The sequence below is a fragment of the Hirundo rustica genome, chromosome 8 (genome assembly GCF_015227805.2).
Source record: "Hirundo rustica isolate bHirRus1 chromosome 8, bHirRus1.pri.v3, whole genome shotgun sequence".
Taxonomy (NCBI): domain Eukaryota; kingdom Metazoa; phylum Chordata; class Aves; order Passeriformes; family Hirundinidae; genus Hirundo; species Hirundo rustica.
Genome location: NC_053457.1, coordinates 22,614,619 through 22,638,575, shown reverse-complemented (window position 1 = coordinate 22,638,575; position 23,957 = coordinate 22,614,619). Strand labels below are relative to the sequence as shown.

Below are 23,957 nucleotides of genomic sequence, written 5' to 3'. Positions count from 1 at the left end.
AGCAGGACTGGCCTTTCAAAGCAGAAAGGGGAAGCAGTCTGCTTGGTGCTGCAGAAGAGCAGCCAAATTAAAACAAACCCCGCTAACAAAGAGCTGACACTGCATTCTGGGGACGAACATGGCTCTGCTCTCACTGCAGAGAACTTTTGCTAGCCAGCCACGCGCTCTGCTCAAGCTGGAGTAGATTCAAGAAAAACCTGGCTGAGGAGGTTTGAGAAGCTGAACTAGGTTCCAGAAAGAAGCAAGCAGCAATGGTTACACAAGCACACACACCCATGTGCTTCTCAGCAGCTGCTCTGCGCAGCCACCTGACCCTACCTGACCTGCCTGCAGCCACCACCCTGGAGTGATGGAGGCAGGAGCATCCACTGCTGCATTACCCTCCCTTAAAGGAAAAGAGTCTGGAGCAACATCAGAGCCCAATCCCTTCTCCCAGGCCAAGACGTGTTGTACAGAGATAAGTCTGTCACAACCTCATGAAACAGGCTTTAAGACCACAGTCACCCACGTGCAACATATTACTCATATTAACAGAGATTTACTGGGCCAGGAGAAAAGTTTTCACCTGCTAGCACCCCTGCTTGCTTTGTGTGTTATCCTGTTCTCCACACTGCACCGCTTCTGAACCACACCACGTTTTGCAGCAGGTGGACAGTCTTATGAAGTGACCTTAGGAAACAGCTGCTTTTCATAACCCTGGCCCATCCCCTTTGCTTAGCAGGAGTACCTAAGCAAAGTACCTCCTCTGAGCAGGAGTACCTACTTGCTTTAGGTATCTCAGTATTTATCTTCCCAAGTTAAATTTTGTGGATGTACAATTGCCAACACCAAAACCAGACACGAGTGACAGCTGATCCCAAGGGCATCAAACAGTGTGATGTAATGCACGTTGCTGAACCACTTCTGGCTCTGGACCAGCTCACACACAAAACACACTTTTATTTACATTCACTTCTCAATTTTTATTCTATTTCTCGCATGGTCTTCAAATACAGTTTTACAGGTCTTTTTCTGCTACAGATACTGTTGATCTAAAACAGATTAATGAAAGTGGCATTCCAACCTTAATGAAAATTCGTAACCATGAAAGATATGTCAACATATCACTTTACAATCCTAGAATGATGGTATTGGCCTGACATTCCATAGGCTTAGACAATTAACTTCTATAATAATAACAAATTCATAGGAAGAGAAAATGTGGCAACTCCTTAAAAGCCAAGAAATAAGGCCACAAGCATCCTATGCTGTAATGTTATGCATCCAGATAAAATAAGTTGAGTCTGGTATCCATGAAGAAACAAAACTCTCCCAACCTGGTAAATCAAGGTATCAGCTACTCAACATGCACTCAAAGCTGTATAAAAACTAGTGGCATTCAGCTCGGACTTAATGAAATCCCACAGCACAACCCCATACCTCTCTCTAAAAATGAAATGAACTTGTTTCAACTTAAATACTTCGCTACCGCATTAAAAATCATTCACATTCTGCAAAGGAAAGGAAAAAAAAAAAAAAAAAAAAAAGAAACATCTTGCACGTGACTGCACCGGAAGGCCAAACACAGTTATTTCCTTACAGGTTGCAGAGAGCATTACTGCAGTCTTAATGCCATTCATTACAGGTTGCAAATCAACTTCAATGCAGCTGGAGGCTTCTAAGAGCAACCAAGCTTCCTTTGTGCACCACTGAAAAAACCCCAGGAAAATTTAAATATAAGATATAGACAGCTGATGGCAGCAGGTGGAAGAAACAAAGTACTGCAAAGTGCATACCACAGTCCAATCACCTGTCTGGGACACTGGGACTACTGTGAAATACCATTTCCATTAATGATCCAACTGCCTGACTACCAGGTCCCATACAATGCCAGTTCCATTCCATCACCAAGCATGTCCATCCTGGGCAAAAACATTAAACTCTTAGAACATTTAAAAGTAGATAACCATTTAAATAATGTGTAAAAATGTGCTTATTGTGGCATTTCTTATAGAAAAGTTATTTGATACAAATGTGCAGGACTTGAAGACCCTGATTTAATCAAACTAGTACGAACAGGCTTTGAAACATGGTGACTCTTCCAAGGACAAATCCCAGCTGTGGGCCAGCTCTCTCCCCCTCTCACCATCTTTCATCCATAATCCCATGCGAACATTACCAAAATTAATGGGTTCAGCAAAGCATCCTGTGAATTGCTGTTTCAGTCCCAGGAGAATGATACCCTCAAGCAGTGTCAAACTGCTATCTGAAGGAAGGGTCAGTTGGGATCTGCTCCCCTTTCCCAAGATGGTCAGTTCCTAGCCCTGGATATGAGGCACAGTAAAAAAGGTCAGTGCTGAGGACAGACTTGTTCTCGATTGTGGTTTCAGGTTTTTCAAAAGTGCCGTCTTGGACCTATACCATTTCACTTTTCAAAAGAAAAAGTTACAAAAACCAGTAAACAAAAAGTTACTCAGCATACAGCTAAGTTTATATACACTGAGATTTACAAGTTTGTCATTTGAGTGACTTCTGCCACAGACCACTGCACATTTGTCCCTAACAAAACACAAAGCTCGAACCAATGGTCATTAGAAGTGACAACGGGTAGTTGCTCTATCAACAAGCATAAAGGCAGTAAAAAATAGAACTGTAACTACTTATCTTTAAAAATGCTGATTGACACAAGCAATCCCTCCTATTTCTGCAACTCCCAATTGCACATCCTGCTCTATGACAAAGAAAAAAAACCTGCATCTTTATAGGCATTCTGCCAGAGACCAATTTTCTGTTGATACTTGGAACGCAGAGAACTGTCGTCAACTGCAGCACCGATTGAGAGGGATTCCTCTGAGAAGCTATAGCCCATGCAAGATTCCTTGGCACTTCACACAGGACCAGGAGAGGACAAGGTTTCTCTTTGTTATAACAACGTTTTCAGCAGCATTATCCCCTTCCAACAAATTACAGTCTGAATGTGTGATGGGTGATTTTCGCATAGCCCCTTTTACCAAGCTGGCTTATTGCTGGCTTTGTGCAGTTAGACCATATGAAGATCCCCACCACTACCTGCCCAGCTGTTAAGGGTCTACAGCACTGGAACAGTTCACTGTCGAGCGCTTCAAAGGCTTCTTCCAAGGATAACAACATCCTTTGGAAATCCTTCCATTTTAGCAATTTCAAAACAACCGAGCTTGCTGTAAAATTCCAAGATTCTTTTATCATCTGGTCTCACTTCACAAAAAGCCCCACGGGAGCCTGAAGAAGAAAGAAAAGAAACAAAATACTATGGGAGAAGAGTAAAAAGCAGACATAAAACATCACTAGAGTTCCCACCTATTTTAGCAGGTAAATCAGTGATTCAATTCCACATGGAGCATAGTGCCCAAGAGTCCAGATTTATGGCAGCACCATAAATCCCGAATGGGACTGCACGCTGCAGGCATCCATCAGTCTGAACCAACCCTCTGCACACCTCTCACTGCACACAACAATATCTGATGTTGGCTCCAAAAAACAGCATTCCAGGAGGGCATCAGGTGGCACAAAGGAACTGTGAGTGTGGGGTGTGCAGTCAGGGCGGGCAGCCAAGCACTTCTCACACTGAAGGTATGGTAATTACCCACCAGTGCACACAGCCAGACTTAAAAAAGCATCATTACCAATGCCAGCAGGGAAAAATACAGATTTTTGTGCAGTGCTCAAGATGTAAAGATGTGTGCTCTCAGTGCCAAATTGCTCCCTCAGTTCTGCCTATCTTCTAATTTGCAGGATAACGGCTAAAATTAAAAGCTTCCTTTTTCAAGGCGGCAGCAGCAGAAGTTAGCTGTTCAAAAGCTTTTATAATTATTTACCCAAATCTTCCCAAGTTTGCCTTGCACCCTAGAAATGACAGGTAGTTAGGAAACACGGAATTCTAAGTGCAAGAAACTTACCATTAGCCTTTAGAGAAGAGAGCAGGCAGGCCATCATACTCTTGGCCACACTTGGATCTGTCACTTTTTTGTGGATATCAATTTTTATCAAAGATGGGAAGTTAGCAAGGAACGATTCTGGCAATACCTCTTGTTCTTCATGGAAACTTAGCATTATTTTCTGAAAAGAATATGGGAAATGGGTATTTAATAATTATCCAGCTTTTCATTTTCATTCATCTTTATCAGGGGAAACTGATTTGCTCATGGAGTGTACTTCCAAACCAGCAGGCTTTTCAGCTACAGCTCTGATGGCCACTCAGTTCCTCATTTGCTGAATTGCTGTCTGTACTCTAGACAAAAAGACTGGCTAGAAAAGCTTCTCAGACCATCAAAGGAGGCATGCAAAGCTCCTTCTCAATGACCCCTACCTCAAGTGAAACATAAGCCAACACATAAGCAAGAGTTTGCACACAGATATTCTCTGGGTTTTTTGCCTTTTTAATGGGCAGTTTTAGATTGCTTTGCACCATTTACAGCTGCCACACGCCACAAATAGCTCATAGATTTTCACAGCAAAACTAATAGCTCTTGAATTTGTTTTCCATACTTAAACTGTGACTTTCAGTGCTCCACCTGCAGCATGGGGAAACTAATATTGCATTTTACAGTAGAACAGAGCAGGAGCAACACTTTATTTTCAAAATGAAATTTTCTCTAGATGAAGGTGCTTTACATTTACTGCATTGATTACTACTAAAGTACACCTCATGGTTGTATTACAGCACATGGCTGTATCTGACCGGCAATGAATAATTCTACTGTTCCTTCTGATACATCAGATGCTTTACTACATGCTCAAAGTCTTCAGAAAGGTGCAAAAACTGAATTTCATGTGAGCTCAAAAAAAAAGAACAAAGACCCACTTTGGAAAGACTTCAGCATACAGTTCTGATCTCACAGGTCATACCAACCTCTGCCTCAGACAGCTCCTTGTCACTATTTGGTTTAGTATATTTTTCTTGCATGAAAGGGATCCAAGACATTTTGCATTTCTTAATGAAGGGAGTTACATCAACTGTCCCCAAAGCATAGCCACATATGCCATCCTCATCTTCTAAGACAAAGCAGTAATCCAGGCTGAGGGTGAGCAGACCTCCAACTAACCTACAGGGAAAAAAAGAAAGTTCAAATTCAGTCAAAAGAAGGTCAGTTTGACCAAGTATACCCTTCAGGTACCATGGAGGAGACTCCAGGGTCAACCAGAGAAGTGAGTCCTCCAGTCACGGAGTTAGTTCCAACAAACAAAGCACTAACTGACAGATCAGCTGTCAAAGCTCAGCTATAAGCAACATCTGTACCTCAGGATTCCATACAAACTGCTCTACAGCTTTTGCTCTTAGTTGCTCTGCTGCCATTATTTCCCTGCTTTCATAATTTTCTTTGGATATTGTTTGATACCAGTTACACATCCTTTCTTAACTGCCTTCCTGTCACTCAAAGCAGATTATCTATAAAATTCTATCTAATTTAAACACCCAAGACAAAAAAAGAATCCACTCAAAGTAGATCATTTTACAGCTCAGATTTAATGTCCCATTTTTTTTAACTTCGTCTATCACTGTGTATCCTTTTAAAAAGTTTGTACATGTACTTCAGAAAAAACTTGAGGCTCTTGGCTGGGAGACTGCACCTCAAGAACTACAGTAGGTCAGAAAAATATCAGAGGATAACTACAGATTACAGACACTCATATGATATACCTTCACAAAATCTGAAATAAGATACTATGATGCACAGGTTTCATAATACAGAGGTTTCAGCTAAATTTATTTTCTAACAGCTTACAACAGGTGACCAAACCATGAACTGAGACATAACTGTCAACAGCCTCTAAGAAACCAAACCCCCAATTTGCTGAGAGTAAATTATTTTATCTACTTCAAATATTCTTTGTATTCTTCCCAAACACGATTCTAAAAATTCAAATTAAGTACACTGTCAGGACTTCATCCTTCTGAACCACCTCTGCAGGACACTTGTCCCTAATACATACTTGTCTCCAATTAAATCAGGTAAACTGTGGAAGGGTTGATCAGCTCCATCAGCATACATTTCTCTGCAGATCTTATATACAGACGCCTAGGAGGAGAAGAGAGATGATTCCAATTTAGCAGTCACATTCAAAAGGGAGCATGCCATTAACAGCTACACTGTAACCTAGTACTGACAGGCGCTGAGTCACCAGGGATCAAAAGAATCCATCTGTGCAAAAGAATGGCATTCCCTCCACCTCTTCCCTGAAAAGTACTCAAAGCTGCCTTCAAAAACATTGCAGTTAAGTTGAATGGCTGGTAAGGAAAGGCTGGAGGTCAACCTCCTGCTCTTGTAATAGCACAAGATTAATTCTTAGGGTTAGATACTAAACACTCAGTGAAGACCACCACCACTGCTACAAAACTCCTTTAAAAATGCAAGGACAGACACATCCTGCATTAGAAGAATTTCACCTGAATCTCTTTAAAAGAGCAAATTTGTATCAGTCACACCTTGAATAACTTCACCTTTTTAATTTTATAACAAAAATGCTTCACATTTGACATTTCTCTTTCTTGCTTTAATTAAAAAGTAACTCCTCAGAAGAAATACTGTTTATGACCGCATGCTTAGCTGCACCTCTAATTGTTAAGGTGGTTTAGAAATATCGATTCCATTTTCTACAAAAGAAAAAGCTTAGGTCAAAGGTTTGGAAAATGCTGCTTTACTGCTCGTAAGAACAGCACAGGACAGAGCTGGCCTAGAAGTGGCAGGAAAAGGCGTCTTCATGTGTCAGCCTCTTATGTCTGACTGTCTTTGAACTTCGGACTCGTTTGAAATGCTGCAAACTCAACCCAGATACTCCTCTTTCATGTCAGTGTACCTACCAATGCAAGATTTCAAGCTGCATTAATCCCTACATTGTTTAAACTGCATCCATAAAGAGTTAACTATTGGCTGATACCTCGCCTTCAAGTATTTTCCATGCCAGACTAACAGGAAAGAAACTACACTGCGGACCCATTCAGAAAACAGAAAAGGTAAAAAGCACTAATCAATAATGACTAATAAAATTTTCCTGATTTTAAAGTATCAAACATTCCAGAGCAGTTTTGACAACATCTTTTCAACACCAGACCAAAAAGCCTCCAACTGTAACTAAAATGATATGAATGGCTGAACCGTGATCATATTTTTCAGCTCCACTTTGAGATGCACTATCAATGTTTCTCCCTACACAGCTCCACAAATATCAGCAGGTACCACAATAACCACTGAGTCAAACAGGCATACCCACCCTCCAAGGTTAATCCACTACACATCTCCCTGCTGCAAGAATTCATCTACCAGCTGTGAACAAATTTAACTTGCCTTTTATAAATAAGGAAGGCACTCACAGATTTAAAAGGGTGAGGGGGTGGGAGGCTGGGAATCAAGCTGTACATGTAGTGTTGCACAGCATGCTGCTCAACCAGAGGCGTATCACGTAACCTCAGCTTTCCCGAGAGCTGGCATTTGTGCCTTCTGTAAGATCTCAGGACACCTGCTTCATTAGGGGAAGAAGGGACTCAGCAGCGACCACTGTTGCCACAAAAGGAAGTGCATCACTAACAACAAAAGCGGCAAGTGTCAAAAGCAGTTACCTCATCTTTAGGGAAGTAGGGCCGTATGGTGTACACTTTGGAAGTGGGTGTTAATGGAGGTGGTTGAAAAAAGAGGTCATTTGCCCCATCAATAGGCAGCAAACGCTGTGAAAACAAAATACTTAATGTAACTGTACGAACAACAAAACCCATCACTCTTGGGTGTGCACTGCAGACTCCCAAATTAACATTTGCTACTTGCTACCCCAGAAGAAGGTGGGGTTGGTATGCTTTACAAATGCAAAGACCTTACTTGAATAGAAAATATCCAATTTGTGTTCTAAAATATGCAATCGAAACAGCACATTAAGAGTCTGTTAATCTTAACTGCTTTAAAAAACTTTTTACCAATCACATCTACACTAAGAACATAGAATGTCAGGAGGAAAGGTTTGGTCTGAAGAGGGTTAACTGGCCAGAGGAGACGCTTTATCCCAAAAGCAATGCGCTGATTCAATTTGCTGCGCGCAGAGCACCTGTGAGGGGGGAAAAGTATAGTGCCTGAAAAATCCATGAACAAATCTGCACATGGTACAAACAGCGATTTAGGAATATTTGCCAATCGAATTCCTCGCAATAAAGCGCGTTACAGCGGTATTTCGAGAGAAACCAAAATTTGGATGACGATCCCTTTTGCTCATGGAATTCCCATCGGCAGACAAGCATGCGCGCATTGTGCAATTGCGGGCGCAGGTAAAAATGCTGTGCGACCTGCAAAGAAACAATGTGAAATGTACAACTAAAGCCGCTGCGCTTCGCATGCGCGTGGGACAGGCAGCATCTCCTTGAGAAATTACTGTAGAAAGGGGAGGAAAATTATTTTAAACCAAGCTGTAAGGCTAATGGGCTTTGGACCAGAAAGCCTTCGGCAGACCAATCCTTCCAGACCTCTGATGTGCAACAAAAGGTTTCTCATAAAACAAAGAAAATGTCATTCAGTTGTGAAGTCATATTGATACCTGGAACTCTCCTGCTAGACCACCTCTAAAGGCCCAGGGTTCTTGGTCTCCACTTAAGAACTGTGCTGAAGATTGACTACGACACCCTGTTGAGATCAGATCCAAGCGGAGAATGTTACGAGAAGGGGGATTTCCTGGGTGTCTTACATGTCCAAAAAGCTAACATACACTTGTGGAAAAAGCTCTCTAACTGAGCTAGAATCCAGGGCTTGGGGAGAGGGAGGGGCTGTAATAATGTATAATTTATAAAGCTTTTGTGCTTGCGCACTAATTGCGGTATTCCAAATTTTTGATCACCTGTAACAGACAGGTGAGGCAATTCAGCTACACACTTCATTCTAGACCAGAAGGCACAAGAATGATCCCATGCAGAACTACACAGACTTGCCACATGTTTTGCACACTTTTTTTTTTGCATATTTGTGTCAGAAACTTTCATTATATCTATGAAATTTTGATATCTTAGAAGTTACGTGGCTCAATAGCTACCACCATAAATTTCAGATCAAACAAATGCCATTATCACAGCCCCTAAAAAAAATGGACCTTTCTGAAGTCACATTTTAGTACTGATTGTTTCTAATCTTGTCAGAAAACTAGGACTAGCAATATATGCAAACGGCCTGGAACAGATCAGGCAGCCAGGACAGCTGTATGAAATAGCATTCTTGCAAGAGAGTACACAGTTTTACATAATCTAGGCCACACCTTCACAATACTGTTGGCACATTATGAAGCTAAGTAGTGTTAACTGGATTTAACTCACAATTTCACAATTAACACAATTAATACACCTTGGTGGCCACTACTAGCTTTGATTTTTGTTATCTGGATTTTCATTTCCATGAGTATAGTGGGCACACTACGGACCCTGCTGCTCAACCAGCAGCAGCAAGCCCATTGCAGTGCTTAGCTTTAGCTTGCACTTGCTTTAGAAAAGAAGCTTCTGATGGCTGTTTGATTTTTAACATCGTTCTGCCAGCCAGGCACTGCAGCCCTCACCAAGTAATAAAAATGACAGCTCTGGAGAGAAACAAAAAGCCAAGTGGTGTGTGGAGTGGAGATCCCAATTACCTGCCTAGTTTTCTGACAAGAGGAGCAGCGCAAATACTCTTTTCCTTTTGTGGACAGCAATCTACCTCCTGTTCAAGTAACAGTCTCGGATCAGTACAGACAAGTACATTGTGCTAGTCAGAGAGTCCCAAAGTGTGCCAAGTTTGACATTTATGCAAGTTTAGGAATATAGGTTAAATACAAACTATCCTAAGTATGGTAAATTTCAGAAACAATCCAAACACCAGAAGTCAAATTTGGTTTACTCCCACATTTTAGAATTCTCACATAAGAAGAAATTCTTCCCAAAGAGATTTAGTCAATAACTTGGAAGACAGCATCTGTCTGTCCTTTGAGACTACTACTTAACTAGCACTTCCAATTATTACAGTAAAGAGCTGTGTGAATGAAGAGCTGTATAAATGAAAAACATAGTTAATGCCTTAGTCGCTGCGCAAATGTGACTTCAGTTCATGCCTGTTGTACATCTAATCTATCTGAGCTGCCTCACAGACAAAACCTTTCCATTTTAATTAATTAATGACGACGCGCTGTGAACATCTGGCGCTGTCCATCCAATAGCAGTAGAAACTTGTGCTGAGGATTCTCCCATCTGTACACAATGGGGAAGAAGACAATAGAAGTCATTAGTAATCCATAGTACTGTACAGCCACACTAATTTAAGGGACTGAATGCTAGCTGGACTTGGGAGGAGAGGTGAAGAAAGTGAACATCCAGTGGACCACTGAGCACACCACTGTGAAAACTAACTTGTTTGGATTTGTAATGTACTCGACTTATTATATAATGAGGTATTTTATCAAAGACCTTTACTCTGTATTTACACTAGCGATAAAACACAAGCTGAAGACAAAAATGGCCCCTCTCACAGAAGCACAGTTAGCATAAGAGTATTGAACTGTATATGTGAAAAACACTGAATTTTTCAACTATCTAATACCAGTCTGAGTACTGGAACAGAAGAGTGCCAAAGTTAACAGAGTTCGTGTTTACGGAGTTGGCGTCTACTGTGAACTATTCCAAATATTTGATGCATTTAGAGACTTGAATCCAACTTTACAGGAACACTGAAAACAATTTCAGCTGAATTTAGGACACAGTCTGATAATTCTGAAATTCAGTCTGCGTTGGGCCCTTGATGTTCTCAAAGACTACAAGAACCACTGTCTCTTCTATAGAGCTTTGGCCTAGAGTTTTAAGTAGATTAAGTTATCAAGAAGAGAGCATTCTGTCTAGCTAAAGGTCAACATACAGCAAGGATAGTAAAGTTGGAGGAGTTGTGTTACACTTAAAAATGCACAAAATAAGGCTTTTAAAACAGCATGAGGTTGTTAGAGAAATGTTAACATACTACAATGCTGCTGAGTTTTCCTCCCCCACTAGTTTTCTTCTCTGTGCTTTGCAGAAGGCAGTCTTAAAAGCTCTCTTCTTTATCAACCCTAAGTTTAGGAATCAGATATTTAATAAGTACAAAACACAGGAATTTGCTGGGCACAGACCAAGTTGATGATTTAACAGATCTTCTCTGTCTCTGCTTAAATCTGCCAGCATTTGAGAATATAATTTAAAGGCAATCCAAACACTAGGATTAGATCAAGGTTGTGTAATGGTTAGCCACTGAGAGGTTTGTGACAGCTACAGAAAGTGTGACTTGAGACCATCAGCTTTGCTGTCTGCTGTGTATGTCAAGCAACTCCACAGCATATTCCTTACAGTTGGATTGAAACCTGAAAGTGAAATGAGGTCACTACAATTACCCAGGCCATGCTGGTGCTATCTGCCAACTTAGGATCTTCCAAAAATCTTTCAGGAAAAAAAAGACCCAACAAAACAAAACTAAGAAGAAAGTGCCACACATTTAAAAAAAAAAAAAAAAAAAAAAAAAATTTAACTGTTTCAAGATCATTTTAAGTCTCAGACTAAATCTGTCCAGAGAGTTCCACAATTTCTATCCATTACTAAAAACTAAAATATATTTTAAAAATAATAATAAAAAAAATATATCAGCAATTTGGAAAGTGATTAAAGGAAATTATTTTGCACCAGAATAGCCTTATGCTAAAGCTCGCATGCGCACAGGGGCTGGGAGGATCACCTTCCTCATGGCCAGGCCCATTGAAAGGTCTGTTGAAGACAGCAATAATGTTATCAAGACAGAGCAAACAGCAGATGGCTGATGTGATCACATTTCGTAGTGTCATTTCCAATTGTACAGAGGGGCATCCAAGGAGTTACATGGCATAGTCCAGTGTGCATTCAGTCAAGAGTAAGTTAAAGTCAACACTTACGTGTCAGATGAGATTCAAGTTTCATTAGCCCAAGAAGAAAATCAAGGTCTCCAATCTTAAGCATCCAGCAGACTTCACTTTTAATAGCAAAGCAAACTCACTGCAAGCGTTGCTTCAAATAGCAAGACAGGAAAGCCTTTAAAACAGGGTCAAACCAGACCCCCTGTCCAAGAAAACACATTTGCCTAATACTTCAGTTTTCCCCGTGGGCTAATTAAAAACACACATAAAAATATGCTATCTGGGATTGTAATGGCTCCCAATGCACCTACCTAACCACTGCACAAAAGATTTCACCATTGACATAATACTCTTGATATCCCAGACGTAGGAGTACATGTCATAAAGGATTGTCCTGTTGGCACAATTGGAGAGGCGAGTGAACATGCCCATCACCAAGCTGCACATCTCTTCAAATTTGGCTGCTCGGTTACGCCATTCTTCTATCTATGAAAAAAATCCATGAGATCAAACACAGGCTACTAGAGAAGAAAGGTACTCTAAATATGGAGGAAGACTACACAATTCACTACTTCATTTTACCAGAATGGACTATCATACCACACGTGACTCACAGATATCCTCTATGGCTGTTAGAAGTGAGGCCAGTACAGGGAAAAGTAGATACCAGGCTGCCTTCATAGCTACGTGGTGCTACAGGGCTTAAAACAGTAGATTCCACCGGAGAATGAAAATTACTGTGTCCTGTGGTTCATTATACACTACCCTTCAGGTTCTACAATGCAGAACACCAGTCTCTATTGGTGTTTATCTGTTGTCTCTATAGACAACAGATAAAATAGTTTGGGATTTTGACATAAAAGGAGAGAAACAAGATTTGCACTCACTTTTTCAGCATCCTTTCCTTTGCAATTAACGCTGACAACACTGCTGTTTGCTCTGAGCCACTGGAATTCCCTCAGCATCTGTGCACCTTTGGGTCCATGTTCATAAGGAAGGTAAAACAAGTCAGCAAGAAGCTGTAAGTCCTCTAAAGTCACTGGCTCTACTGTGTAAAGAGGCTTTTCATTTGGCCCAGGCACAAAATGTTCTTTGTTAATTTGCTCATCAGTCTGCATAGGTGCAATGTCACTACCAGAATCCTCCTGCATAGACATCTCTGGAGACTTCGACTCAACTATACTCTCCTTATCAGTATCCATTGGCTTCAGCTCCTCTGCCATCTTGGCTTCGGTAATATCTGTCAGAATCTGGTTTGCATTCTTGTCTGCATCGTCTTGTTTCTCCACCACCATGTCCATTGGTTCCTCATCAGATTGCTTCTTCTCCTCCTCCTTGGCCAAGGCCGGTGAGCCACTGCTCAGCGCTGCGCCCTGGCTCATGATGGGCTCCTGGTACACCGTGGTAACCACTGTTGCTGCATTTAAAGAGGATGGTGCCACCAGCGGCCCTACATCCCCTACAGAGGTTTTAGCACCACTGTGCGCCACTTGCCTACCTGAGAATAAGAAAAAACAAGTTTAGTTTTCAATAGCTACCAACTAACGTTCAAATCAGCTACTCCTGCAAATGATGGATGATTTTGTTCAGCACAGCCTCCTTTTGGTACTTTGCCTGTTCACTTCTGTCAATGTAATTCTAACTATTGCCTTAAGAGTTTTGCAAGTTCCCTTTTCACACAACTGGTAAGCAAAGACAGGATGAAGAAAAAGTTAGGAAAATTATCTAACATTTATGTGCTGCCAGCAGCATTTTTAACTATGTCATCAGAATAAAAAACTCTCAAAGTAACTTTTTCCCTCGGCAACAACTGACTTGGTAAAGTTGCATTTGAATATAAAGAACAGTTCATAATAAAAGCCTAATATGATAAGCTGATGGTTAAATATTTCAAATTCAGAACTGTCTTTAATCTGAGGAAAATTGAGATGTTCAAAACCTTACCAGATACAATCTTGGACAAGCTGCTCTAACTCACCCTCCCTGACCAAGGTCGTTAGACTCAAGAGAGATCTCAAGAAGTCCCTTCCAACTTAAACTATACTGTGAAAATGGAGGAAGCCTGACACCCTAATTACTACTCCTCGCCCAGTGTTTCTTCTGGTTGAGCTGCAGAAAGATACAAAACTCTACAGCAGCTCCAAAGCATAAATGGACCAGAGTAGTTGGGAAAACAGACTCCTCCATTCCATCATCAGTTACCAGAAAGATGCTCTGATCACCTGAAACTCACACTAGAGAAAGAGATTTTCCCTCATATCCCAAGCTCCCATTGTTACAGAAAAGGTGTACAGTGGTGGAAGGAACTCAGCCAGTTTATGCAGACAAACTCAGGAAAGTAAAGCTATCTTAAAACAACTGGAAGAACACAGAGTCTTTGGGACCAGAACTAGTTTTTACAACAATCTAACATCAACTTGGGGAAAAAAAACCCCACTGTACCTCCTATTCTCTCAGGTTCCACTGAAGTCTAGTAAGAACTGGGACTAGCAAGATCCAGACCCTTTCCTGCCTTCTATCAGAAGTGCAAAAGGATAATACATCAAGACTGCTTCTGCTGATCAGTCAGAGCATTACAAGCACACTGCAGAACATCAAGCGTTCTTACTTTTTAATTAAGGTTCCCCATTCTGCTAAGGCAGAAGATACTTCCAGCTGAAGTGTATGAATTGCCAGGATCTGTAAAGTACCTTTAATTTAAATGCAAATACTGAACATCTAACACCACTTTTCTACCGGCCCCAGAATCATATCAAATCATACTCACTGCTGTATTGCTGAGGTACTCCAAATTCCTGTAACCATTCTGTTAAGGCCAACTTCAAGGCCATCTGTGGGCTGTAGAGAACATCTGTTTCAATATCTTCATCACTCCCCTCATTTTCTAATTTAATCTGGATCGAAACCGTGCTGTCTTCAGTATCAGCTACAGACACAAATTTTAAAAAGTTACCATGCTAGTTTAATTCAAAATAGCTAAAACAGACAAGGCATATAGTAACTCAGGGCTTACTTCACAAAAAGGACAAGTTACTAGACTCTAATTAGAAAAAAAAGGGAAATTATGGTCACCACCAGTGTCAACACAGAAACCAGACACCCTGGCATTCAGGGTGTCTTCTGTTCTGAACTGCTTCTATTCCAATGAAATCATATGCATGGACACATTTCAAATTCGAGCATTAAGCTTGCTTTCCAAGAGTGTTAATTACATAAACACAGAAACCTCTCAAGACTAAGAAATTCTTTGATACCATGATATGCCCCAGGAAGTCAGCAGAGCACGATCATTATCTTTCAGGCAACTGCAATTTACTTATGGGACAGAAAAGGCTAGGTGATCATAAGAAGAAAAAAGTCAGTGAGGAAGAGATGAAATCATTAAAACCACTGAGAATTGGTATGATTTATATGGTTAAGCATAGATCCAGCAAACAGCTACGCATACTTACTCATCACCACATCTTTTCTCACTCCATTCATGTTAGACTTGTACCAGGTCGCAAGTGTGTGAATGGCAACATAATTGGCCTCAAATTCACAGTTTGGATTGGTCAGAACACCCTTCAGTCGAGGGATGAGTTCAGTTGATCGACCCTTGTAAGGCCCAAGAAAAAGCCTCTTTTGATCATAATCATTAGCATGAATGTTATCCCAGATAACTGGTGCTCTCCTGATGATCTTAGAAACTTCCTCAATGGATTCTACCGGAATGTCTTTGGATACAACTTTCGGACCTAAGCAGGAAATAGGATAATCAGAGTGCTTTGCATATACTTGAACACTCAACCCCAAGTAGTTGGACAGTTTATTTTAGTAAATAGTTATGAGAAAATACTTAACACCAACGAAACAAAAGAAATAAGCCATCAATCTTTACCTGTCCATAACACTTCAATTCCAGGGAGCAGCTTTTCTCCTACAGTCCGTAAATACGGCGACTGGGCAACGTTCGGGTAACAGAAAGTTCCACAGTACTCTGCACAGGAAAAGAGAATGTCACCGTTATTAGAAGGATGCACATGTGTGACAACACACTCAGTTGTTCCACAAACAGTGAGAGAATACCACCCTCAGAAATTAAAAACATTTATAAAATTAATCAAGTAAGGCCCAAAAGTCTAAAGTACAAATAAAAAGGACATTATTAATGACACTTAGCATAAATATTCAGAAACAAATTGTAGAAAATTATCTTTAATTACTCAAATGTCAAAATTAGGAAAAAATTAATCAAGTCCATAAATCCAAGGCCGTGTTACAGCAGATGGTATCCAAGAGAATGAGAAAACCCCAAGACTCATTTTTAACACTGGAACATATGTCTCTAAAGTTAAGGTCTGCAACAGAACCACAATACTACAGTATAAGAGGCTAAACTAAAAATTATTTTTTATAAAAAAATCAACTCAGTGACTAGTGAAGTGAACAATCTTATTAAAAAACGGAAACAGTGACAGCTGTAAGCACAGACCACTTCTACTTTAAAAAAATTCTTAGAAACTAACAACCTGCTAATTCAAGAAGCAAAGATTTCAGTTCAAGTTAGGATAAAAGAAATTTTCCTTTAGCCTAATTCTCACTTCGAACTTCTTGAACTGCTCTATCAAGCTTGGCATTGAGCCGTTCAGAGATTTATAAATTTGGAAAAATCATTGCATACATCTGAATAAGCAAACTTTTCTTTGCATGTCAATTTCTTCAATGAACCCCAAAATACTCCTTAAGGCAGTTATTAAACGTTAAACCAGGTTTTCAAACAGTAAGGTAACAGTCCCCCTCCTTTAAGGCTGAAAGAAACTGTTCTGCTTGTTTTACCTGTAGGACAGAAAAGGAATGTGTCTGGTTCTCCTAGATATTGATAAATTTCATTTGTGATTGAGACTTGAGCATGAGCAAAGGAACTGAAAACTTCTTTGTCTGCTGCACACATGTTGTGATCGATATCATCAAACAGCAGCGCAAAAGACCTGCAGCCAAACTGAGAAACCTAATACAAGAGACAAGAGCAAAATGTTTATTAAATTATTATTGCTTCTTTTAATCAAACTGTTGGATTTTAAAATCTAATCTACCTTATAGACAACTGTAGGAATGGGAGGCAGAACAGACTTTAGTTTCCATTCACAATGAATGCTTTTCTCTGACCCATAGCTCTGCTTCTCTCAAAGATTAGACCTTTAAAGACCTGCAATCTGTTCCAGTTTTAACCATCCAAAGCTGATCTCACAGGATGGACAGCTGGGAAAAAAAGCTAATTCTGTAACAGCTCTTGGACAAAGGAGAGGAGCTGGTAAGGAGAACAAAGAAGATGTGCATGTCAGGTCTGTGAAGGCATTTATTGTGGGCTAGAATTCTTGCTTTTAGCAGTGCATCTTGGCTTCAAGATTCCAAAATACTCTGAAGACAAAAATAGCCTTCAGCATTCAATATAAGATGAGAATTTTTTTTTAAATTGAAGTTATCACTGGCTACCTCTGCAATGCAACTTGAACACATCCACCAGAATTGTTCAGAGACATTCAAACTAACACCAGTGCTGAAAAGGTTCAAGAAGCTGGTGAAAAGCTGCAAGAGTGAGCAGGGAATTGGAGCTTCCAAATTAAGCAGCACTGGAACTGTGCTAAGTTTGTGTCATCCTTACCTGGTCCAGCTTGCGTTTCAATGTGGATACCTCTTTAGGATTGGAGAAAGTGATGTCAAGTCCAGGTGAGATTGCATAGATAAATTCTATTTCATGCTCTCGTGCAGCTGATATTAGAGTCATTAGCTGCTCTGGAAATTAAATTAAAATATTTCAGAAGGATTCAGCAATTAAAAAAACAAACCTCAGGCAACATTTAAAGTATATTATAAAATGCAGATACCTCTTCTATCTGAATTAGAAAAAATAATTGCCAGAAATTCTTGAAACTAACACAGCAAAGAACACTAAATTATTTGGAAGATTTTTCAGCAATTATGCCAAAAGGAATACAACAACTATCCTTGTATTCTCATTTTCCATGTTAAAAATTTTATACACATTTTAAAAATTTTCTTTACCTCAATGCTGTGAGACAAATATGGATATAGTCTGCTTCCACGGTACGTACATCAACATTTCTGGAATTATTACTCACTTTTTCCACGCATACTAACAATTTATTGCAGTAATATCACCCCATGTGACAGCGGTTCACACACTACTCATATGACTGAAGCTTGGGCACATGAAAAAGTGGGGGTTAACATCACTGTGCAGAAGTACTTGCTTTAAGAAACAAACTTGCAATTGAATCTTTCATAGAATTAATATTAATTATTTTTAGCTTATTTAACAATCTTTGCTGTTATTGGATATTACCTCGCAGTATCCTTTAGATCATTTTTCAGCATTGATTCAAAGAGGCCGCCAAGAAGGGTTATTGGATTTCAAGAGAATGTAGTATTTCCCCTCACCCAAGGAAAATTATAATTGCCTCAGTCTGATAAAGCATCATAAATCCCATAAATGCCAGAAGTGGATAAAACAACTCACACTAGTGTGAACAGATCTTTTATGCTCTGACTAACTGGTCAAGAGCTGCTTTTCTAACAGGTAATCTTTTCCTGGAGACAAGGACTTAATGAATCATAGAAAAGGACACGCTATTTGCTCATCGATCTTTTTTTCCTTTTCTAAAGCAAATAATTTCTACTTCAAAATATGGCCCACATGTTCAAGAGCCAGAGGAATAAGTCTAAGCCATCTTTCCCATGACAAAAAATAAATCTTGTAAGAAAACCCCTAAAAGCAGTTTCAGAAATCATCTGCAGTTATAGTTAAAACAAGTAAATCCATGCTTGTTCCAAAGCTCCAATAAACACACCTTCAGGGTATTAAAAAGAGGTTTTCACTCACCTTTGGGAATGGCTACTGTGATTAAACACACACAAATATACATAGCCATAACCAATTAATTCAAAGATCTACTTATAGAAAACAGAGAGGAGAAATAAAGGTGATTACCCGCTTCCTCCACAGAGTACATTTCTCGCCAAAACATCCTGTGCTTGTAGTCATCCTTTGGAGCATACAGGTACGTATTCAGTCCCCATTTCTGAAGCCTAAAAACACATGAAAAAAACCCTTCAAACAGCCTACAAATTCAGGAATTCTGCAGTTTACTTCATGTTATTCTTTTACTCAATCTAAATTTTTTTTTCTTCACTGAACATTGTGTTATACTATTAGGTCACAATAACTTTAAACACAAAGTATATTGGACGAATTTGGTATATGTAAGATGAAAAAGTGAATACAAACCGCCAAGAATACAAATATTAGGCAGAAAGTTGCTCCAGGTTAGAACAATAATTCTTTCCAGACTCAAGTGAAGTTTATGATTACACTCCGATGGAATGTGCTGCAGTAAGAGGAAACATGACTTGCCTTCTAAAAAGTTCTTTCCTCTGCTCCATCACCCAAGGTCTTCCATAAAATCCTATGGGCAACAAGATTAGAATTATCCAGTTAGATTATGCCTGCTTCATGAAACTTTGTATTACAACCCACCATTTTCTTCCTCTTGTGCTACATTCGTCAAAAACTTCCCAAAGCAGAAAGGGAAAAAAAAATAGCGTGGGGAAAATACAATAACCTAAACTGATCTAAATTTAAAATGCAATTATAACTTGTTTTATTTCTTATGATCTGAGGTCTTATAATTTTGGCCACCAAAGCAATTAATTTTCAGAATACAAACTGTGTTCCTGAGCATATGCCCTTGACAAGTCAAGTCGGCATTATTATAGCAGCAGACTGAACAGTAATAACCTAATTAAACTACCACTCCAGACACCTATAGAATAGATTTGATTTTAAGCTGAACACTGAAGAGACTTGAAAATATTTACCAGCTCAAAAATGCTTAACTGGTGGTACAGACTAGGATTTAAATACACAGAATATATAAATATATACTGGAGATGATGTGTAATTAAAACCATGTGCAAGTGAGTCAACAAAATGCTTAGGATTTAATTTGTCTTATTCTGTTTAATAGGCCCTTTTGTCAAAATTAAGTTGCAAACTGATATCCTACTTTACCACTTCCACATTTTACAAGCTAATACTATGTCTGTGTATAATCATATATAAAAGCGTCTACCCAAGAGATTTTAGAGAAGAGTGTACTGAAAGTCATACAATTCCGTGGAAATTGCAACTGCTTCTGGCTTAATCTAATCCTTCCATTCTAGAAGCATAATACTTTAAAAAAGCACTCTCAACACCCTCTTAGTCAAGCCAACTCACTAAGACCTTAGTACAAACAGTTCAACCACAAGTGGGCACTTCAAAACAAAGCTTCAGCTTGCAGTCCATGCAAAGATGGGAGACTAAAATAACATGAAATTTAATAAGCTCTTATTTTCAAACGGCATGGCCACTCAGTGATGAATGATACTACTAATACACAAAGCTCACAAGTCCCCACAGTTCAAAAGGTAAACAGTATCTTCATTTCCAAAGCTATTCACCCTTGTAAATCTGTAAATATTCAATCTCACTGAGGTCACAACCACCCCTTTACCTTCCAAAACTCCAAACTGATGCAACTGAAGCCATTTTTTATATATTGTATTTCAGTTACATGTTAAGTGTACAATGCTCTTTTAAGAAACTGAATGCAAGAGGTTTTAAGAATTACTCTCAGAGTGATCTCAAACTGCCTGGCATCACAACGTGGCAAAACTGAGCAACTACTTATCCTCACAACTGCCCGGTGCAACAGGGAACAACACAAGAGAGCTGGGAAGCCTCCAGCTTACTTCACCCCGAAGGAATTTTTATTTTCACTACAGTTTCCTAACTCTGACTGATGCTGCCTTGAGGAAGCTCAGGAACTCACAAAATAAGTGAAATCCTGTGAAACATAATGAATATCCCCTATGCCGCTTAACTTGTTCACAACACTTTTGCTTTACTTATGATACTACTGTTTCAGACCTACAAACCTAAAGCACAGCACGGCTTACTATTAACAAAAAAAAACAAAACAAAAAATCAGCTACCAAAAACTAATTAAATAAGGCTAAACAGAACTGGCTAATCTGTAGCAATACTTTTCCATTTGTCATCACATTTCTTAGGTTACTACGGTCACCAGCTGATTACAATTCTTGGATCTTTCTGTCCAACAAAAAAAAAAATCGACCTAGTTTTGTATTACTCCCTCAGGACTGTGTGTCAAGTTAATACAAAGTCAACAAATCATGCCAAAATACCGCATCCCATTACCATGCTTTCCATCACTAAAAGTCAGGACATCCTAGAGGCAGTGCACCAAAGCTTTGTATTCAGCAATCTCTTAGACCTTATTACCCTGCAAAACAGCGAATTTGATAAGTGGCATACGCTCTTCACATTCTTAGAGTGCACACCCAGCATTTGGTAAATTGTCCTCTGCCTTTTCTAGCAAAGATCCAAATTTTCCATCTCAGCGCACAAATCTCACTACACCTTAGTCAGTGTTAATAACCACTACTCTATGTTTAAGTACTTATCTACACTTCTGAAGTTAATTCCTGTTTTTCTCTTAACTCTATAATTCCCTTGAGTCACTAACAAGACAGATGTTTTCACTCACTACCGTTTATGTCGTTCACCACAAGTTTGTTTTTCTGTCAGTGGTGGGTTTTTGTTTGCCTTTTTTTTTCTTTTTAAACACTCTCCTATTCCTTTTTTTCTCCATGCACATATTATTGTTAGACTGGTAACTCCTAACCAGTGTTTGATGGCTTCATCGTGCAGAGGCCATTTTCTTGCTTTGTTTTGTGCACGGAACACTCAAGAACACCTGCAACAAAATATATGCTGAGGCAACCAACAATGTGACTAACATGACAAGAAAAATTATTACGGTATTCTCAGCGGTTCCAACAGAAACCCGGATGAACAAAGTGATGTTCCAGGTGTACCACCAGGAACATGAGAAAACATGCTGCTACAATCTGTGATTCTCGTCACTGTTATGTGTCTCCAAAGCCTTCAATTTGGCATCTACCTTCACAAAATCAAGTCTATTAGCAAAAGAAAGGCATTTTTATCCACACTGATTGTATTTAAGCCCTAGCAATTCACCTCTCGCAATCATAGTTACAGAAGCCAAATGATCTTTTTTTAAAAGATATAAACAGAAAATAGTCTGCAAAGCAATGCAAAAACTGACTTTGACAAACTGCCTGCTCCACTCTCCGTTCCACCTGCTAATAATTTTGCTTTCTTAGTGGAAAATCATTATCGGTACAGAAATAATAACAGATCACAGAAATAAACCCTTTAAAACCAAGGGGTTTTGCTGGGAATAAACCACTTTTCCGCACGACTTTCAACCACCTACCTTAACTGACCTGTCAGAAGTACATTACTCAGAACTACAAAAAGACCCTTTACTTCGCAGCTTCAACAACAATTTAAACCTTTTAATGGTGCAACTATGTTAAAAGACTGAGGATTGTTCTACAATTAAAATTATAAGCTACAACACTTCAGAGAACAAGGTGCATTTAATGTTAATTACTGAGCAGATGTCTACGGAATCACCTACTCGGGACTGAACGGGAGCCTCTGGAGCGCAGGAAGCGCACGTACAGCCGAGACAACCGCGCGGTAGCTCTGCTCTCTCCTACTTCCCCCTTTAGACACGTACGAGCAAGCGAGCCCCAGCACTGCCCCAGCCGCTCCGAGGAAACATCGGCGCGCTGGGTGCCAGGCCTGCCCTCGCCCCGCCGCACAGCTGCCATCAAAGGGCGCTCCCCGCTCCGCACAAGCCCCGGGGGCAGAAGCCCCGCCCGGGAGCTGCGGCTCCTCCCCACCCTGGCGGAGTCCCGGCCAAGAACCGCACGCCGCCTCCCCGCCGAGCGGGCTCCTCCGGGCGGGGGAGGAGACGGCAGAGCAAAGCCAGCTGGGAGCAGCCTAGCCCCGGTCTCCCGCGGATACCGACCCCCCCCCCGCCCGTTCTCTCGCACCCCGTCTCCCAGGGGAGACCCCTTCTGAAAGCTCTCACCTTCGACGACTCCGCAGAGGAAGCGGCGTGAGCCCAGCGCGGTCTCCGTCTCGGTGTCGGTCTCCTCGCCCCCCGGGACCGGCCCTGCCGTGGCGCCCGGCGGCTCTAAGGGGGCGCCGGGCACCCCGGGCGGGTTGGGACTGCCCTGGGGCTCCTCCAGCGCCGCCTGCCCCTCCTTCTGCACCATCCTGCCGCCCGCCGCCAGCGCCGCCGCTCGCCGGGCCGAGCCGAGCCGGGTCCCTGCCGTCCCCGCTCCGCAGCCCCTTTGTCTCCGCCGCTCCGGAGCCGCCGCCGCCGCTTCCTGTTTACGGGGCGCTGCGCCTGCGCGGGGAACCGGCCCCAACCGGTCCGCGCCGCTCCGCCCGCAGCCGTCCCGCTCCGAGGGACCGCCGCGGGGACAGGGGAAGCGTCTGTCTCGGCGGGAAGAGAGCGAAGGACGCGGGCGGCCGGGACCGCGCCGGTGGAGCAGGAACAACGGGCTGGGGCGCGGGAGGCTCCTCAGGGAACGAGGCGGGCGGGCGACGCGCGCGATCTGCGCAGACGCGGGGCGGCGGAGGGCGCGCACTGCGCGTGCTCGGCGGGGCCGGCAGCGGGAGGGGCGAGGCCGCGGCGGCCTCAGGGCGCTTGCGCGGGGAGTCAGCGCGCGCCCGCGGCGCAGGCGCGAGGGGCCGCGGGGGCTGAGGGGGAAGCGGCAGCGGGGCAGCACGCATGCGCCGTGGGGTTTGTGTAGGGAAGCGGAGCCCAGGGGGAAGGAGCGGGGGGGAACGAAGTGTTTACCTCGGGTCTGCGCGTGCGCCCCGCGGCGGGAGCGCGCCTGCGCGGGGTTGGAGGGCGCGCGGGCCCCGTGAGGTGTGACCTGATTGTGGCGCTGCCCCGCAGGCTCGGCAGGGCCCGCCGCGGCTGCTGCGGGGGAGAGGCTCCGAGCCTCCTGGCACGGCACGGAACGGCACACGGCACGCCTGGAGGTGTTTCCAGTCCTGGAAGAGGCCACGAGGATGCTGAAGGGTGGGATGCAGAGCTGAGATGGTATCGGTAGATGAGAGGAGGGGTGTAAGGTCGCACAGCATCTCT

The 23,957-nt window shown here is 41.7% G+C and overlaps 1 protein-coding gene across 1 annotated transcript; it reads right to left on the bottom strand.

Annotated features, from left to right (window-relative positions):
* Positions 1 to 936: 936 nt before the first annotated feature.
* On the bottom strand, positions 937 to 23,402 carry OGA (O-GlcNAcase). Its single transcript, XM_040070788.2, has 16 exons — positions 22,887 to 23,402; positions 19,271 to 19,322; positions 18,848 to 18,945; positions 17,501 to 17,631; positions 16,675 to 16,846; positions 15,737 to 15,835; positions 15,309 to 15,593; positions 14,624 to 14,782; positions 12,744 to 13,354; positions 12,168 to 12,342; positions 8,533 to 8,618; positions 7,574 to 7,678; positions 5,950 to 6,035; positions 4,868 to 5,060; positions 3,915 to 4,074; positions 937 to 3,237 (listed from the first exon to the last, which is right to left on the bottom strand). The coding sequence occupies exons 1-16, from the start codon at positions 23,071 to 23,073 to the stop codon at positions 3,101 to 3,103; spliced, it is 2,736 nt and encodes a 911-aa protein (XP_039926722.1). The 5' UTR covers positions 23,074 to 23,402; the 3' UTR covers positions 937 to 3,100.
* Positions 23,403 to 23,957: the final 555 nt, after the last annotated feature.

Bases quoted from the DNA above. Each gene is read 5' to 3' on its own strand.
- OGA (XM_040070788.2), bottom strand. From the start codon at position 23,073: ATGGTGCAGAAGGAGGGGCAGGCGGCGCTGGAGGAGCCCCAGGGCAGT. The intron at 16,847-17,500 runs GTAAGGATGACA...CTCTTGTATTAG, and splicing joins TGAAACGCAAGCTGGACCAG to GTTTCTCAGTTTGGCTGCAG. The intron at 12,343-12,743 runs GTGAGTGCAAAT...TTTTTTTCATAG, and splicing joins AAGGAAAGGATGCTGAAAAA to ATAGAAGAATGGCGTAACCG.